Source organism: Nesoenas mayeri (assembly GCF_963082525.1).
Source record: "Nesoenas mayeri genome assembly, chromosome: 8".
Taxonomy (NCBI): domain Eukaryota; kingdom Metazoa; phylum Chordata; class Aves; order Columbiformes; family Columbidae; genus Nesoenas; species Nesoenas mayeri.
The window spans coordinates 23,803,773-23,822,445 of NC_137554.1; the positions used below are offsets into that span (position 1 = coordinate 23,803,773).

Here is an 18,673-nt window from a genome sequence, read left to right on the forward strand (position 1 = left end):
CTGCTTAACTGCCCATGAACTAACACATGCTATATGCTCTTACCTTTGACAGGATTTTAAAATTAACACAACAGCTTTCACCAGAAAACCTTTAAAGGTTCTGTCCTCTTAAACCTTTCCATTTTATGGCTGTTAATGACACTTACAGTTTCAATGAAGTGTTATATTCTCATTTGCTTAAGCTGTGAACACTTCCAATACAAAACTTGTCTGATCCTTGCCAAAAATGCATGCTCTGTATGAAGCTGTTGAGGTTTTTCCTTTTGCCCATGTTCTTACTGTCTCATGGCGCGTGAAACCGCTTCTTGTGTGACCATTCAGTGCTGAGCACACGGCAGTGCTGTGTTAGTGTGCTGCCCAGCACCATCCTGCTGCTGATCTGAAGTACCAGCAAAATGGAGAGCACCTTTGCACCGACCATTACAGTTTTCTGTACGGTGTTCATGGTATTCTTTCAAATGAAAGTGCCAGTTTCTCTGCCTACTACGTTGTCTACCTTTATCATGGTTTCAGTTCCAAAAATGTGTCTGTTTATAGAGGGACTTCTGATTTGCCCTTTTCATAGTGGTCATACACTAAAACATCTGTATGCTTAAGTATACTTAAGGAAATCACATTCTAAAATTTCTGGATACCCAAACTTTTTCATAAATTAATTTGGTGAAGTACAGCTGTCTTGCTTCAGTTCTTCCCAGCTGGACAGGTCTGACAATGTTGATGCTGTTTTATCTGCACCAGGTGGCTGCCCTCCAGGATGAAAGAAGGAGCTTGGTGTCAGAAACTGAGATTATGAAGGACAGGCCAGAGCACTTAGATGACTCTCATGATGATCCAAATACTGCAGTGACAAAGAAGTGTTTTCATGCACAGCTGGAGCTGGAACTGCAAGAAGAAATCTGAGGTATGAAATGATTTCTCTCAGAAATCCCTCACTTGTCATGTCCAATCCATCCTGAGAATTGATCAGGGCTGTGCTGTGCCGGGGGTTCCTGCAGCGGGCCCCGGTCCCGCTGCCGGGAGCTGCAGCTCCCCGTGCTCAGGGGCCTTGCCGGGGTCCCACGGTGCAACTGTTACTGAGTGGATGCATTTACTGGTGTGAACCATCGGTTGTGAATCCTGGGACTGTTTCACCTTGCATGTGATGCATTAAAATGATTGAAATTTGCTGCTGGTATTTTCCCAGGGACCCTTTTCTTCACCAGGCTGTTGAGTGCAGCAGGCCCAGCCGTGCACTGTGTTGCTGGAGCTCACCCCTCTGCCCCCCGGGCACACCAGCCACTCGGTGATGCCGGGCAGGTACATGGGGAGGATTTAGCAGATTCTAATGGCAGTACCTAAAACTTCTATAGCTACAAGTACAAATGATTTATTAAGGGGTCTGTCAGAGTGGAGAGCACAGTGCTCCATGGGGGTGTCACCGTGTTGTTGCTGTGACACGCCAGGACCCGGCCACAGGCTTTGATGGTTTCCCTGCTAGTTTCTTGTCCTGTCAGGGTTGGTGATTTTAATCAGTTCTGTAGGAACTGCCTTTGCTGTTACAGCGCCAGCCTCTCCGCTACCGGAGAGCAATGCCGCAGGGACATGGGTCGGGTGCTGTGCGGCTGCCTCTGCCCCGGTGGGCTCACAGCCCCCTGCCCCCCTCCTGAAACATGGGGCAGGGCTGAAGGGTACAGCCAGTACTGGAAATGGCCTGTGGTGGTCTTCACTTTGCAGAATGCTGCATTACAATGATGTTTTTGTAAGGATTTATTGCTGCTCTAGGAAGAGATGTGTTGATTTTTTTTAAATGGATTACATGTCAAGGATAACAAAATCACTAACTGATGGCAATTCATACTTGCATGACTGTTACAAAGCAAATACTGTTAGTGCTCTTCTACAACTCACACCCACAGCCTGAACATTACAGTCTCTGAAGTGTTGCTCCTTGTCCTGCCACTTGGAAGTGTGGCCATTCATCATGAAAGAAGGCTCAAGCCCCTCACTGATTTACAGTACACTACTGCAAGCCTAAAAGTGCCCTGGCAGATCCCAGGCTGATCACTTTTCCCATGTGATACAGAGTGAGAAGTCTGCTCAAAAAAGAAATTATTTTGCAATTGCTTGGAAAGAAAGCAACAAACCTCTCAGCCTTTCCCTGGATCCGCGTAATCATTCCACCAACCCAGGGGAGCAGCCAAGGGCTCATTTTCAGCATCCATGGCAAATGCCTTTCCCTGTGAGGACGGTGGCCAAGGCTTCCCTACCGAGGCACAGCACAGATCTTGTAGGGTTTCGGGGCCAATGTGATGCCCAGCTTGAACTGGAGGTTGAATGTGGTGTCCGGTGGTGTCTGGAAGGTGAATTTCTGGAGCAGAGCCGTGAAGAAGAGGAAGAGCTCGGTGCGGGCCAGCAGCTCACCCAGGCAGGAGCGCTTCCCTGCGGAGACAGTCACCCATGGCTTCCTCAGCCTGTGCTGGCTGCCCAGCTGCTTTTGCTGCCACAACAGCCTCTGCCTTCCCTTAACACCACAGTCCAGGCACGTTACCCGCTTTCCTGGACGAGTTTTGCATCCCACACTGAGCTCAGGAATAAGAGCATTAGCGTTATACCACGGGCTGCATCTGAATTGCAGGACTTTTGTGGGCGCGTGTGTTTATCTGTATGTACAGGCACTGAATCCTCCCCTGCTTGGATAAGCTGTGCTGACACGCACGGTCTGGATGTGCCCATGCTGGGAGAAGTGGTTGGTTTGAGCTACGCCAAAGAGAGGGGACAGAGAAGGTGTGTGATGCTTGTATGGGCAAGAGGGGTGGTAAAAGAAATGTCCTTGGGGAAGCTGTTGTCTGGGTCCCCTGTGATTGCAAAAGTGAAGCCTCTAGTGACCCCAGCCATGTGGGAGCAGGATCCTAGGGCAACGCTCTGATTTGGAGACCCTGTTTCTAGGTTCTCTAGCATTTTTACGGAGTGGCCATGGGAGTACTTCTTGAGTAGCACCTCCCAGCAACACCTGCCCTTGCCATCACTGTTTTCCTCTTGTCCTCACTGTGTAGTGGGAATCCCTGTTCCAGTGCAGAAGCACAGAAACACCAAATTCCAGCACTTCTTACCTATGGAAAATGGTATAAAAGCCTCTCTTCTCCAGAACTGACCATCCTTCAGGAAATGCCCGGGGTTAAAAGTGTCAGGAGTTTCCCACTCCTTCTTGTCAAACAACACAGAGGTGAAATTTGTGAGCACACTAGTGCCCTAAGAGGAGAAAATCAAATTGTTAATTCTGCTGCAAATATTTGTGGAACACCCCATGCATCATCAGTTTTTCCTGCCTCTTCTCTGCTCAGAGGCTCAATGATTATGGACCCAGATTTTTCCCCTCATCAGCATCACTTTTATCTGCTCTAGTCTTGGGCCCATTGTTTGGATGGCAAAAATACACGTTCAATAGTAGTGAACTGTGGCCAGGGTGGAGTTGCTCTGTCTCTACTCCTGTCTGCACAGGATGGACCTGGGCCAGTGAAATGTGCCTGGGGAATGGGGAGTCTCTTGCTAAAGTCTCCCTGATCAACAGTGGGGTTACCTTTGGTATGCGGAAGCCATCCACGACTGTGTCCTTCACTGTCATTCTTGGCGCGCCGAAAGGACTGATGTTGCCTTTCCTCTGCACTTCGTGGATGACGGCGTTGGTGTAGGGCATGTTGCTCCTGTCATCCAAGGCTGGCTGCCGCCCCTGCCCGATGACCGTGTCGATCTCTGCTTGCACGCGGGCTGGTGGGAAAGAGCAGGGATCAGACAAGGTACAAGGGAAAAGAACAAAACCAAAATCACCTTGGAACAATATGGGGTGGTTCCTGTGAGGGTCCCCCAAAGACTGACATGGGTAACCTGCCTCTGTTCGCACCTCTTTTTTGTGTGAGTACAGGGAGAGTCCCCATTTCTCTCTCACAAAAAGAGGGTCTTACTAAGCGGCGAGGGATAAAATAATGAAAAAGTGCTGATAGTTTACTGATTGTACCTTGGATTTCTGGATACATGGCCATAAACAGCAGAGCCCAGCGGATGGTTGTTGAAGTGGTCTCGGTCCCAGCTAAGAACAAGTCAACTGCACATGCCATGAGGTTTTCCTCCTGGAAGGTGTCATCGCCGTTGTCCTTCACAAAGAGATGTGTTAGTGCCACATGAACAGTGAGGGCTGCCCTGACACCAGGCTTCCTCCAAGTCAACCCCAAGGATTTTGGCAGAAGCTGCTGGCCCCCTGCACCTCCATCCTGTTGATGGGTGCCCTGAACCTGATGTCCATCCTAAGCCCATAACTGGCCACAGAGGCAGCTCATATGGGGAATTTGGGCTCATTTCTCATCCCTCTGGATTTCTAAGCCCCGCTGCAGAGGGGTTTGCTCTGCGGTGCTGACCTTGGCTATCTCCTGCAGGTAGCAGTCGATGAAGTCCCGGCTCTCCGAGGGGTTCCAGTCCTCCTTGTGTTCGTCAATCCTCTCTTTCACAAAACTTCTCATCAACCTTGAGTTTTTAAAAACGGTTTGGTGGGCTCCGGGTAAGAACTTTATTATGGATGGGAAAGCATTGTACAGCTTTGGAGAGAAAAAGAAACAGGCAAATTGAACAGAGAATGGAAATAGACTTTCCGATATCAAAAGCCGAGGAGCCTACAGGGCCTAGCTGAGTGAATTGCTGGTGTTGGTGGAAACAGTTGATATCTGGTAGAGCTTGACAAGAGATTGGTATTCTTGTCACAGAGAGACTCATGCACTACCTGGCATTACAGCAGGCAGATTTGCGGTTTATGGGCAGGAAAGGTGATGTTGGGTGAGAATGACAAGCACATTGCACAGCTGGAAAAAAAAGGGCAGAAAGAAATTAGGGGAACAGCGAATGATAAACAAGTTTTGTGATGAAAAACCTACAGGCTTTGAGGTTGACTCCACACGAGAAACCGTGTCACTGTAAAAGTGCACACTGCCCGTGTTGCTGGCAGGAGTCTGTACCTGGCTCATGGCGGCCCCGCTGAGGGTAAGGGTCTCATCTATCAGCCGCAGCAATTTTTGGAAGTCCTCATCATGGTAGTCAAAGCGATTGCCAAAGGTGACGGAGCAGATGATGTTTGAAACGGCGTTATTGATTTTGAAGTGAGGGTCAAAAGGACTCCCTGCAGAAGTCAAAGGGAATGATCGATTTTCTTCAAGTCTTAGCAGAAAAGAACAAGAAACTCTTCAACAAATAGGAGTGAAATGAGTGGCCCCTGATGGGCACCCTCCTGTGTCACTGCATTCCCAGGACTCCTCACCGCCCCAGGATCTGGCCAAGCTTGGCTGGGCAGCCCCACTGTGCAGCAAACATCCCACCCTTGGTCCCACTTCAGTCAGACTGTGGAGAAGTTTGTTTATGTTGGAAAGCCAGGTCTAGAGAAGGCATCACGTGAATTTATGGGAAACATTGGTGCTTACACACACGGGATGTTCTGGAGATCTCTAAGAGAGCAGCAGGCTGAAGCTGGGTTATGAATAATGGTTTGGGGTTTACCCAGCTGCACTCACTCGACAGTCTGAAGGAAAATCACCTGTAAAAGGGAGTTGGGGTGCTGGCAGGGTGCTAGCATCTTCCCCAAGGTGAGGCATTTCTCAGCATGCAGTGACTCATGAGTGAAATTGTAACATACCATACTGGTTTCTGCCTTCATCTCAGCTTACGAGGGCAGTTGCACTTACCCTGCTCATCCCCAAACGCATCCACGAGGTACCGGCACTCCTCCTGGATGCGCTCCTCCAGGCTCCTCTTCCCCAAGCCGAAGTTTCGCAGGGTGGACAAGGTGAATCTCCTCTGCTGCTTCCACAAGTGCCCATTGGAAGTGAGCACTCCTGCCAGAAACATGGGAATGTGAGCCTAGGCAGATCCCTCCACCAGGAGAAAAAGCTCCAGGGCTCTGCCTTATGTGCAGCTCTGTTGGGCTTTCGCAGGGTCAGCGCTTTGATTTTATGGCTGAGATCTGTGTCCTGAGGGAGAACTCACCCCTGTTCTTGAAGACCTCCCCAACAACAGGCAATTCAGGGCGATCCAGGAAGTTTTCCCCTTGGTTTACAAGAACTTCCCTAAGCATCCGCAGCCCACTAACGATGACATATGATTCACTGCCCATGTCCACGCCGAAGATGTCACCATATTTTTCAATAAGCTAGGAGGGTGAACACAAAATTACAAGGAGCTGCATTTGCGATCAGTGTGCCTCTCAGGACAGGGATGGCCTGGCAGGACACACAAGTGGAAACAAGGGAAGCTGAGAGCAGGAGGGGAGACAGGGTGTTTGTGCAAGTGTCTGCTTCTCTGTGTGGTCTTTTTTCCTTTCCTCCTTTCCCAAATCACAGATGGGGAGTTGAAGATTATTTGCCATAAATCACACAAAACTCTGCCAGTTTGATCTTTCAGTCCTGTGTTTTTCCAGCTTTTGTTTCACTCCCTTCCCAAATATCCTTCCAGTGCCCAGTGAGACCTATGGAGCTCCTACAGCTGTGACAGTACTCGTGGCGTCAGTCCTTGCCCTTTGCCCAAGGGATTGCTCCACAATTGTCCCCTTCTTCATGCCTGGGCAAACTTCATCCACGTTGCTGCCGACTGAGGGCAAATGTCCTGCCCACTTCAGGGTGAGCTTCTGTGAGTCCTCATGGGCCATGGAGTACGGGTTATCCCCCTCCCCATGCTGTAAAGGTGGCAGAGACACAACCCCGTCCCTCCCCTTCCCTGTAGTGCCCAGCACCCCCTTACCTTCTGTACTGTCATCAAGGGATTGTTGAAGTTCATCAGGTACATGTGCCCCACGATGGGGAGATAGAAGGGTTGTGGAGGGAAGCCCTTGGGCTTTCTGTGCTTCATGTAGTCGGCAACGAGCAGGAAAACAACAAGGAAGATGAGGAGCACCTGGATGGAGATGCTCTCCCAGAGGAAACGCAGCATGGCTGGATGGTGGGGCTCTGCAGGGACGTGTCCTGCGGCAGGTCAGGGCAGGCTGAGCTCGCGAGACACCACAGAACCCCAGGGGCAGGGGCAAATGAGCAACGTGCTGGCACAGCTGTGGGCACAGACACAAGACAGTATAGAGTGGCTTTTGCTGACCTGGTCTGGAATCTGCGTCCAGAATCCTGCGTTGCCAGGTTGGAGTAAGGACAGTTTGATTAAACCTCTTCCAGATAAAAGTCAAGCCTTTCCTCTGATCTCTTTAAAAAAAGCAAACACACACACAAAAGTCCCCTGCCCTTCTTTCCTCTTCCCACTGATGCTTTATAAAATCCCGGGGATCCTCATCCTTCTGTAAAGGACAGAAAGGAGCTTAGCAGAGCCAGGATTGAAACCTTCTGGCAGCCCCGCCAAGCTGTTCCCACAAGCCCACAGCTCATCACAAGCCCCACGCTCTCCTCCCCGTGGTTCTCTCAGCAACCGTGTCCCAGTGTCGGCTTCACAGTGCGGGGGAGGCTCCAGCTGCTACAAGCGCCTCTCACTTTCCTCGTTTGAAAAACTGTTCGCTGGGACAAAGAGTCATTGAATAAGTCGAAGGTCAGCAGAGACATCAGAGAGAATGTTGCGCAAACCTTTCACAACCCACCTGACTCAAGACTTTCAGTTTTATTGCATCGAGTTTGTGTAGGGAGGAAGTAAACAGCCGTCCAGGGTCTGCAGCCGTTTCCAAGCACCGTCATTTCCTGGTCTGTGCAGACAAGTGCACGCAGAGCAACCTGCTCCTGCCTCTTCTACACCACACAACACATTCAGCAGCACGTGTAGGTTTTCTGATACTCACTTGGAAGCTGGGAGAGAAGTTAGAAATCCTCCTGGATACAGGAATGATTACAGTTTGTCTCATGCAGGATAACTACAGTAGACATAAAAGGGTGCTGTATTTTGAAAAAAAAAACAAAAACAACAAACCATATTGCTGTATTTTGTTTGTTAGAGCTTGTTTACAATTACATAAAAGATATGGTGTAGAAAATTGTTCCAGATCATCTTATCCTTCCTGGTCTCACCTGGGCTTAGTTGTGATATTGAGTACTGAGCCCTTCTGTATTGCCAGGACTGGGGCTCTCTGGCCAGGCCAGAATTAGAACTTCTTAGGTTTCTGAGAAGCTTTTCAAAGGCTTGGGGAACAACTGAATTGGGAAACATTTTTAAATCTTTTTTTTTTTTTTAATGTTGGTAGAATTAATTCTCTCATATTTGTGGTCTAGCCCAAGAACACTTAATTGTCTAGTTTTGCTTCCTCTTGTATAAAACGTCAGTTAACTAAACCAGCAGTTATTTGCCTTTCAAAACTTGTGGCTTTTGCCAGAACAAAAGGGCTGCATCACAATGAGTGTGGGCAGCAGGTGGAGGGAGGTGATCCTGCCCTTCTGCTCCCCTCTGGTGAGACCCCACCTGGAGTCCTGTGTCCAGCTCTGGGGTCCTCAGCACAGGACAGACATGGACCTGTTGGAGAGGGGCCAGAGGAGCCCCAGAAATGATCAGGGGCTGGAACAGCTCTGCTGGGAGGACAGGCTGAGTGACACAGCTGGGGTTGTTCCACTTGGAGATGAGAAGGCTCTGGGGAGACCTTGCTGTGGCCTTGCTGTACCTAAAAGGGGCCAATAAAAAGATGGGGACAGAATTTTTAGCAGGGCCTGTTGTGACAGGACATGGGGTGATGGTTTTAAACTAGAAGAGTGGAGATTCAGGCTGGACATGTGGAAGACATTTTTTACAATGAGGGTGGTGAGAGCCTGGCCCAGGTTGGCCAGAGTGGATGCCCCATTCCTGGAGACATCCCAGGCCAGGCTGGATGGGGCTCTGAGCAACCTGAGCTGGTGAAGATGTCTCTGCTCATGCAGGGGTTTAACTGAGTGAGTCTGAAAGTCCCTTCCAATTCAAATGATTCTCCAATTATTTTCTTGCCACAATGTGCTTCCTCTGCAATCTCAATTTGTTCTGAATTGGATCATAGGAGTGATCCAGCTCACAGCTCGACCGTCACTCTCCTCTCTGAATTTAAGGGACCGTGAAGCAGAGTGTGGAGGCAGGTAAGCACTAAACACTGACTTTGTTGCAGAAAATGTGATGTGTAATTGCACCCTCATCAAGGTAACAGTGGCAGTAAATACAATTGGTGCTCATAAGACAGATATTGAACCTCTAATTTTACCTTTTCCTCTGGCCTCTCTTTTGTAGCTCAAGAGCAGGAAAACAACAGATCCTTCCACAACTGAAAAAGCAGTGAACCCAAAAGCACAACATTAAAAGAAGTGGTACTGTTTTTTTTCTTTTCTTACATCTCTTTGTCAGATAAACTTACAAATTATGATAACAAACTGACTTTTATTTATACTGTATACTCTGGATTATGTGAGATGTTCAATCTGCTCACACAACAATGATGTTTGGGATTTTTTGTTTTTTTTTTCTTCACTTTAATTTTACTTATTTGAAGCCATAATAATGACTAACGGCTCTCAGTTGCACTACTTCTTAATAAATTCACTTGTAAGGTCTCAGTCTTCCTTGATGATTTCAAAGAGTATAAGAAATGTAGGTTTTCTGTAGGATTCAGGAAAATGTAACTGAAAAAGCATATTGTCCCTGTTAAAATAGCAGTTAAATAACACACGCTCTTATGTTTGACAGGATGTTAAAACTATCAGCTTTTACTAGAAAATCTTTAAACGTTCTGTCCTCTTAAACCTTTCCCATTTTATGGCTGTTAATGACACTTACAGTTTCAATGAAGTGTTGTTCTCATTTGCTTAAGCTGTGAGCACTTCCAAAACCAAACTTGCTTGATCCTTGCAAAAAATGCATGCTCTGTATGAAGCTGTTGAGGTTTTTTTTTGTGTCTCTTACTGTCTCATGGCGCCTGAATCCGCTTCTTGCGTGACCATTCAGTGCTGAGCGCACGGCAGTGCTGTGTTAGTGTGCTGCCCAGCACCATCCTGCTGCTGATTGTGAAGTGCCAGCAAGATAGAGAGCACCTCTGCACCGATCCTTACAGTTTCCTGTATGGTGTCCATGGTAACTTTTTGAATGAAAGTGCCAGTTTCACTCCCTACCTTTATCATGGTTTCAGTTCCAAAAATGTGTCAGTTTACGGAGGGACCATTCGTTTGCCCATTTCATAGTGGTCATACACTAAGACATCTGTATGCTTAAGTATAGATATGAAAATCACATTGCAAAATTTCTAAATGCTCAACCTTTTTCATAAACTAATTTGGTGAAGTACAGCTGTCTTGCTTCAGTTCTTCCCAGCTGGACAGGTCTGACAATGTTGATGCTGTTTTATCTGCACCAGGTGGCTGCCCTCCAGGATGAAAGAAGGAGCTTGGTGTCAGAAACTGAGATTATGAAGGACAGGCCAGAGCACTTAGATGACTCTCATGATGATCCAAATACTGCAGTGACAAAGAAGTGTTTTCATGCACAGCTGGAGCTGGAACTGCAAGAAGAAATCTGAGGTATGAATTGATTTCTCTCCGAAATCCCTCACTTGTCATGTCCAATCCATCCTGAGAATTGATCAGGGCTGTGCTGTGCCGGGGGTTCCTGCAGCCGGCCCCGGTCCCGCTGCCGGGAGCTGCAGCTCCCCGTGCTCAGGGGCCTTGCCGGGGTCCCACGGTGCAACTGTTACTGAGTGGATGCATTTACTGGTGTGAACCATCGGTTGTGAATCCTGGGACTGTTTCACCTTGCATGTGATGGATTAAAATGATCAAAATTTGCTGCTAGTATTTTCCCAGGGACCCTTTTCTTCACCAGGCTGTTGAGTGCAGCAGGCCCAGCCGTGCACTGTGTTGCTGGAGCTCACCCCTCTGCCCCCCGGGCACACCAGCCACTCGGTGATGCCGGGCAGGTACATGGGGAGGATTTAGTAAGTTGCAAGAGGTAGGATCTAAAACTTCTGGAGCTATAAGCACAGATGATTCATTGAGGGGTCTGTCAGAGTGGAGAGCACAGTGCTCCATGGGGGTGTCACAGTGTTGTTGCTGTGACACGCCAGGTCCCGGCCACAGGTTTTGATGGTTTCCCTGCTAGTTTCTTGTCCTGTCAGGGTCGGTGATTTTAATCAGTTCTGTAGGAACTGCCTTTGCTGTTACAGTGCCAGCCTCTCCGCTACCGGAGAGCAATGCCGCAGGGACATGGGTCGGGTGCCGTGCGGCTGCCTCTGCCCCGGTGGGCTCACAGTCCCCTGACCCCCTCCTGAAACATGAGGCAGGGCTGAAGGCTACAGCCAGTACTGGAAATGGCCTGTGGTGGTCTTCACTTTGCAGAATGCTGCATTACAATGATGTTTTGGTAAGAATTTATTGATGCTCTAGAAAGAGATGTGTTGTTTTTATTGAAATGGATTACATGTCAAGGATAACAAAATCACTAACTGATGGCAATTCGTACTTGCATGACTGTTATAAAGCAAAGGCTGTTAGTGCTCTTCTACAACTCACGCCCATAGCCTGAATGCTGCAGTCTCTAAAGTGTTGCTCCTTCTCCTGCCATTGGGAAGTGTGGCCATCCATCATGAAAGAAGGCCCAAGTCCCTTGCTGATTTACAGTACACTATTTCAAGCCTAAAAGTGCCCTGGCAGATCCCAGGCTGATCACTTTTCCCATGTGATACAGAGTGAGAAGTCTGCTCAAAAAAGAAATTATTTTGCAATTGCTTGGAAAGAAAGCAACAAACCTCTCAGCCTTTCCCTGGATCCGCGTAATCATTCCACCAAGCCAGGGGAGCAGCCAAGGGCTCGTTTTCAGCATCCATGGCAAAGGTTTTTCCCTGTGAGGACAGTGGCCAAGGCTCCCTATCGAGGCACAGCACAGATCTTGTAGGGTTTCGGGGCCAGTGTGATGCCCAGCTTGAACTGGAGGCTGAGTGTGGTGTCAGGTGGCGCCTGGAAGGTGAATTTCTGGAGCAGAGCCGTGAAGAAGAGGAAGAGCTCGGTGCGGGCCAGCAGCTCACCCGGGCAGGAGCGCTTCCCTGTGGAGACAGTCACCCATGGCTTCCTCAGCCTGCACTGGCTGCCTGGCTGCTTTTGCTGCCACAACAGCCTCTGCCTTCCCTAGGCACCACAGCCCAGGCATGTTCCATGTTTTCAGGATGAGTTTTGCATGCTAAACTGAGCTTCCCAATAATGGCATTAGCGTTACAGCATGGGCTGCGTTCCCAGTTGCAGGACTTCTAAGGAAACATCTGCGTCAGGGGAAAGAGGGGTGGTAAAAGGAATGTTGTTGGGGACACTGATGGCTGGGTCCCCTGTGATGGCAACAGTGAAGCCTCTAGTGATCTCAGCCATGTGGGAGCAGGAGCCCAGGACAATGATCTGCTTGGTGAAGGTGTTTCTAGGGTCTCTGGCACTTTTGTGGTCTGTAATTCATCCTCATCTCGCTTCTGTGCAGGTGAAGTGGGAAAAGAAAGAGCTCAGAGTGTTGTTTGTGGTGCTCTGGGGTGGCTGTGTGAGCACTGCATGAGCAGCACCTCCCAGGGTGCAGCCAACATCTGTCCTTTCCATCACTATTTTCCTCTGTGTCCCACCGTGCTGTCGGAAGCACCAATCCAGGACCTCACACTGAAGCACCAACTTCCAACAAATCTTACCTATGGAAAATGGTATAAAAGACTCTCTTTTCCAGAACTGATCATCCTTCAGGAAATGCCCGAGGTTAAAAGTGTCAGGGGTTTCCCACTCATTCTTGTCAAACAGTAGGGATGTTAAATTTGTAATCATGCTTGTTCCCTAAGAGGAGAAAAATAAAAATAAACTGCACTTTCTCTATCATTGAGAGCACGCATGGCATTTCTATTTTCCAGTCTCCTCTCCTATAAGAACAACCATAGTCAAACTCTGCTGCAATTATTTATACAACACACCCCGAATGGTCAATTTTTCATACTCATTATTTTTTTTCAGAGGTGCAGTGATTATAGATCTGCATTTTTCCCTCATTAGCATAACCTTTATCTGCTCTAGTCCTGGGCCCAAGTTCCTGCAAAAGCCGTGAGACGAGATCTGTGCCTCAACGGTGTGTGCACTGGCGGTGTCACCTCCAGTGCTGTGCATGACTCAGTGTGCTGGAAAACATTGTCTGGATGGCAAAAATACATGTTCAATAGGAGTGAACTGTGGTGTCTCTTGCTAAAGTCTCATTGCTCAGCAGTGGGGTTACCTTAGGTATGCGGAAGCCATCCACAACTGTGTCCTTCATTGTCGTCATTCTTGGCACAATGAAAGGGATGATGTTGCCTTTCCTCTGCACTTCGTGGATGACGGCGTTGGTGTAGGGCATGTTGCTCCTGTCGTCCAGGGCTGGCTGCCGCCCCTGCCCGATGACCGTGTCGATCTCTGCTTGCACGCGGGCTGGTGGGAGAGAGCAGGGATCAGACAAGGTACATGGAAAAGAAATAGATGCTTAGTCCCCAAAGGATTGAGCTGGGACACCTACCGCTGTTCGCACCTCTTTTTTGTGTGAGTACAGGGAGAGTCCCCATTTCTCTCTCACAAAAAGAGGGTCTTACTAAGCGGCGAGGGATAAAATAATGAAAAAGTGCTGATAGTTTACTGATTGTACCTTGGATTTCTGGATACATGGCCATAAACAGCAGAGCCCAGCGGATGGTTGTTGAAGTGGTCTCGGTCTCAGCTGAGAACAAGTCAACTGCACATGCCATGAGGTTTTCCTCCTGGAAGGTGCCATCGCCGTTGTCCTTCACAAAGAGATGTGTTAGTGCCACATGAACAGTGAGGGCTGCCCTGACACCAGGCTTCCTCCAAGTCAACCCCAAGGATTTTGGCAGAAGCTGCTGGCCCCCTGCACCTCCATCCTCTAGATGGGTGTCCTGAACCTGATGTCCATCCTAAGCTCACAACTGGCCACAGAGGCAGTTCAGATGGAGAATTTGGGCTCATTTCTCATCCCTCTGGATTTCTAAGCCCCGCTGCAGAGGGGTTTGCTCTGTGGTGCTGACCTTGGCTATCTCCTGCAGGTAGCAGTCGATGAAGTCCCGGCTCTCCGAGGGGTTCCAGTCCTCCTTTGTTTGTCGATCCTCTCTTTCACAAAACTTCTCAGTAATCTTGAGTTTATAATAATGGTTTGGTGGGCTCCAGGGAAGAACTTTAGTATAGATGGGAAAGCATTGTACAGCTTTGGAAGGGAAAGAAGTGAGGCAAATTGAATAGAGGATGGAAATAGACCTTCTGTTATCAATACCTGAGGAGCCTGCAGTGCCACACTGACTAAACTGCTGGAGTTGGTGGAAAGAGCTGAGCTCCAGGAGAGCTTGACAAGGGGTTGGAATTCCTATCACTCCAGAGAGACTTATGCACTACCGAGCATTACAGCAGGCAGGTTGGCAGTTAATGGCCAGGAAAGGTGATGTTGGGTGAGAGAGATGACAAGTATACTGCACAGTTGGAAAAATGGGCAAAAAAAATTGGGCCAATCGACATTGTGCGAGAAATAGGCACTGGCAGGAAAGTTTGGTGATGAAAACACTGTACGTTTTTAGGTTGACTCAACAGGAGAAACTCTGGCACTGCAGAGTGCACACTATCCACGTTGGTGGCAGGAGTCAGTACCTGGGTCATGATGGCTCCGTAAGGGTCTCATCCAGCAGGTGCAGCAGTTTTTGGAAGTCCTCATCACGGTAGTCAAAACGATTCCCAAAGGTGATGGAGCAGATGATGTTTGAAACAGCGTTACTGATTTTCAAGTGAGGGTCAAAAGGACTCCCTGCAGAAGGCAAAGGCAATGATCGATTTTCTTCAAGTCTTAGCAGAAAAGAACAAGAAAACACAGTTGTCAGAGATAAACTATTCAACAAACAGGAGTGAAATGAGTGGCACCCTCCTGTGTCACTGGATTCCCAGGACTCTTCACCACCCCAGGATCTGGCCAAGCTTGGCTGGGCAGCCCCATTGTGCAGCAAACATCCCACCCTTGGTCCCACTTCAGTCAGACTGTGGAGAAGTTTGTTTATGTTGGAAAGTCAGGTCTGCAGAAGAGCACATATCATGTGAATTCATGGGAAACATCGGTGCTTACACACACGGGATGTTCTGGAGATCTCCAAGAGAGCAGCAGGCTGAAGGTGGGCTATGAATAATGCTTTGGGGGTTACCCAGCTGCACTCACCCATCAGTCTGAGGGAAAATCACCTGTTAAAGGGAGCTGGGATGCTGGCAGGGTGCTAGCACCACTTGCAAGGTGAGACATTTTTCAGCATGCAGTGACTCATAAATGATATTAGAATGGGCGCTACTGGTTTCTGCCTTCATCTCAGCTTATGAGGGTGGTTGCCCTTACCCTGCTCATCCCCAAATGCATCCACGAGGTACCGGCACTCCTCCTGGATGCGCTCCTCCAGGCTCCTCTTCCTGCTCACAAACGTCCTGCCCACTTCAGGGTGAGCTTCTGTGAGTCCTCATGGGCCATGGGGTTCAGGTTAAACCCCTCCTCGGGCTGACAGGGTTGTGTAGCTGCAACACCTTCTATCCCCTTGCCTCTGGTGCCCCCAGCCCCTTACCTTCTGCATTGAGATTTGGGCATCACTGAAGTTCATCAGGACATGTAAGTGCCCCAGGATGGGGAGATAGAAAGGGTGCGGAGGAAAGTCCTTGGGCTTTCTGTGCTTCATGTAGTTGGCAACGAGCAGGAACACGAGAAAAATGAGGAGCACCTGGATGGAGATGCTCTCCCAGAGGAAACACAGCATGGCTGGATGGTGGGGCTCTGCAGGGACATGTCCTGTGGCAGGTCAGGGCAGGCTGAGCTCACGGGGCACCAGGGAACCCCCAGGGACAGGGGTTGACAGGCAACGTGCTGGCACAGCTGTGGGCACAGACACAAGACAGCATGGTTAAGGCTCCTGCTTTCCCAGGCTTCAGTAAAGACAGTTTGATTAAACCCCTTCTCAATTAAACATCAAGGCTTTCCTCTGATTGTATTAAAAAAAGCAAGCACAAACCAAAACATCCCTGCTTTTCTTCCCCCCTCCCATCTCCCATCATTGCTTTACAAAACCTGACTGATCCATGTCCTTGTGTAAAGGACAGAAAGGAGCTTTGTGGGGCTGGGATTAAAACCTGGCAGCCTCGCTGTGCCATTCCCATGAGCCCATGGCTCATCACAAGCCCCACTTTCTCCTCCCTGTGGTTCTCTCAACGCCTGTGCCCCAGCTTTTCCGTCACGGTGCCAGGGAGGCTCCAGCTGCTCCTCGCTGCCTGTACTGTATTCATTTGCAGGTTCGTTCAGTAGTACAAATATTCATCAACAAAGCCCCAACTCAGCAGGAACATCTGAGATAAAGTTGCGCAAGCCTTTCAGAAAATCTTACACGCAAGTTTCATTTCATTGCATCTGGTTCATATGTGGATGAAGTAAACAGCCGTCCAGGGTCTGCAGCCGTTTTCAAGCACCGTCATTTCCTGGTCTATGCAGACAAGTGCAAGCAGAGCAACTCAATTCAGCCATGAGGTTGTCCCTGCTGCCGCCTTTTGAATCCGTGCCCAAAGCCAGAGGAAGCAAAAACAGGGGCTGAAAAGGCAAAGCAGACATCCAGCTCTGCAGGCTGTGACCCTTCAGTGGTAGCTGGTAACTGACTGTGCTGAATTTTCCCATCTAAGAGTGGCTCTGGGACAGGCAGTTGATCATGCATGTACACCACCTGCATTTATTTTGATATATGCAGTGAGTTCTATTGCGAGAGAAGCAGGGGCATTCGCAGCAGCAGTTTGCCTTTGCACCAAGCGGCTCTGCAGCCATTTGCAGTTGTTGGCTGCCACCTCGTGCGCCAGGGGATGATTTGGGTTCATTTTCTCTCTTTCAGGGACATAAGTTGTGGCTGCTGAGGTGGTCCAGTGCTGAGACAAGGCACTGAGATGCAGCAGCTATGCCATACATACAACAGCAAATCTGCTGCATAACCCTAACACTTGAGTAAACTGAAAAAGTTAAACCACTGTTTTATTGTGGACATTAAAGAAGAAAAACTGTTCTAGAGGAGAAGCTCTGTTTTTGTCTCTGGCCTTCAAACACACTCTGGTGTGAGCCTGCAGAGATTTATCTGTTCCCCTTCACTCACAAGAGATGCTCCACTCACAAAATAAACAATTTAATGCCTCCTGCTTTTATAGTATGCAATCATTACATTTTCAATTGGTGGCGGTGGTGTTCTTTTTAATGTAATGATTAAAAAAAAAAAAAAAAGAAAAAGGAGGAGATTTTAACCATTTATTCTCTCCATGAGTAAGGAAGGAAACACTAAAGTAGCAGGGAAAGGCAAATCTGAAATAGAAGAAGGAACAGATCAACATTTGTTTGCTAAGCCTGTGCAAATAACACAAGCTGTAGTCACATACCAGAGGTCAGAAGTACACTAGAGCAAATAAACAATGGAGAGAAACCAGTGCCTAGTCCTGAATGGCTTTGAAAACTTCACAGGTGAAAAAAAAAAAGTCTACAGATCTTTTCTGTTTTCTCTTTTAAAAAGAAAAAACAATCGGGAGCTTCTAATGCAAAACATTAATTAAAAACACAACAGGATTAAAAAGATCAGTTATAAGGGCGGCTCATTGACCAAATCCGTGTGCCCAGCGCGGCAGGGATGTGATGTGCAGAGGACTCTCCCATGTGGCATAGATCTGCCACTGCACAGTGACTGCTTTGTACCGCGGCGAAGGCAGTTATGCCAGAGAGGGAGGCTAAAGCCGGTGTAAATGAAACTTGATTTAATCCTGTTTTCCTGTTAACTATTCAGTATCCTACATATGTGCACATAGAAAAGTCACTTATGAAAGGCAAGAAGAATCAATTATCTGTGCTGCGACTACGTTCCAAATAAAAGCATGCAGGAGATGGCATTTCTAATTATTAGTGCTTGGTCAAATAAATGGAAAAAATTTCTACAAGTTGAATATTTAACTATTTTCCAAAGAGATCCCAGTATGGGCAGATTCAGTGTCTCCATCACAGAGGGGGCCCTGCCGCGACCCACCTCCTTGGCCCCACACTATGGGCATGCCCATCACGCACTGTCACAGACCTCTGCCAGATGCAGAGGGTAAGTGGCAAGCTCCTGACTTCCCACCGCAAAGCCCTCACGCAGCTGTTTCCTTTCCGACAGCCAGCGGTGAGCAGCTGTGGGCACGACCCTGGGATGCATCCAGCACAGCATGGCCAGCCTGGCAAGGAGGGGATTGTTCCTCTCTGTGCTGGGGTGGCCTCACCTGGAGCACTGTGTGCAGGGCTGGGGACACAGGATAAAAAAAAAAGATACAAAGCCACTGGAGAGCGTGCGGAAGAGGCTACAAAGTTGGTGAAGGCTTTGGAGGGGAAGCCATATGAGGAGCAGCTGAAGTCGCTTAGTTTGTTCAGCATGCAGAAGAGGAGACTGAGACCTCATGGTGGCTACAGCTTCCTCACAAGGGGAGCAGGAGGGGCAGACGATGAACTTCTCTTTAGTGACCAATGACAGCACCTGAGGGAATGGCAGGAAGATGTGCCAGGGGAGGTTTAGTTTGGACATTAGGAAAAGGTTCTTCACCCAGAGGGTGCTGGACACTGGAACAGGCTCCCCAGGGAGGTGTCACGGCCCCAAGCCTGACAGTGTTCAAGAAGAGACTGGACAATGTCCTCAGACACGTGGTGTGAACTGTGGGGTTGTCCTGTGCAGGGACTG

At 48.7% G+C, this 18,673-nt stretch overlaps 1 protein-coding gene and 1 pseudogene across 2 annotated transcripts; both read right to left on the minus strand.

Moving 5' to 3' along the window:
• Positions 1-2,242: 2,242 nt before the first annotated feature.
• Positions 2,243-6,939, minus strand: LOC308043303 (cytochrome P450 2J2-like; the record flags this gene model as incomplete). The annotated part of the gene is made up of 9 exons (XM_080349266.1): positions 2,243-2,418; positions 3,090-3,228; positions 3,557-3,744; positions 3,992-4,127; positions 4,389-4,565; positions 4,980-5,140; positions 5,700-5,849; positions 6,001-6,163; positions 6,751-6,939. The coding sequence occupies 9 exons, from the start codon at positions 6,937-6,939 to the stop codon at positions 2,243-2,245; spliced, it is 1,479 nt and encodes a 492-aa protein (XP_080205392.1).
• Positions 6,940-11,801: 4,862 nt separating this feature from the next.
• Positions 11,802-18,020, minus strand: LOC308043166 (cytochrome P450 2J2-like; annotated as a pseudogene). Its single transcript has 8 exons — positions 17,990-18,020; positions 15,301-15,417; positions 14,574-14,727; positions 13,964-14,139; positions 13,567-13,702; positions 13,165-13,355; positions 12,596-12,734; positions 11,802-11,977 (listed from the first exon to the last, which is right to left on the minus strand). The product of its transcript is annotated as a cytochrome P450 2J2-like (transcript).
• Positions 18,021-18,673: the final 653 nt, after the last annotated feature.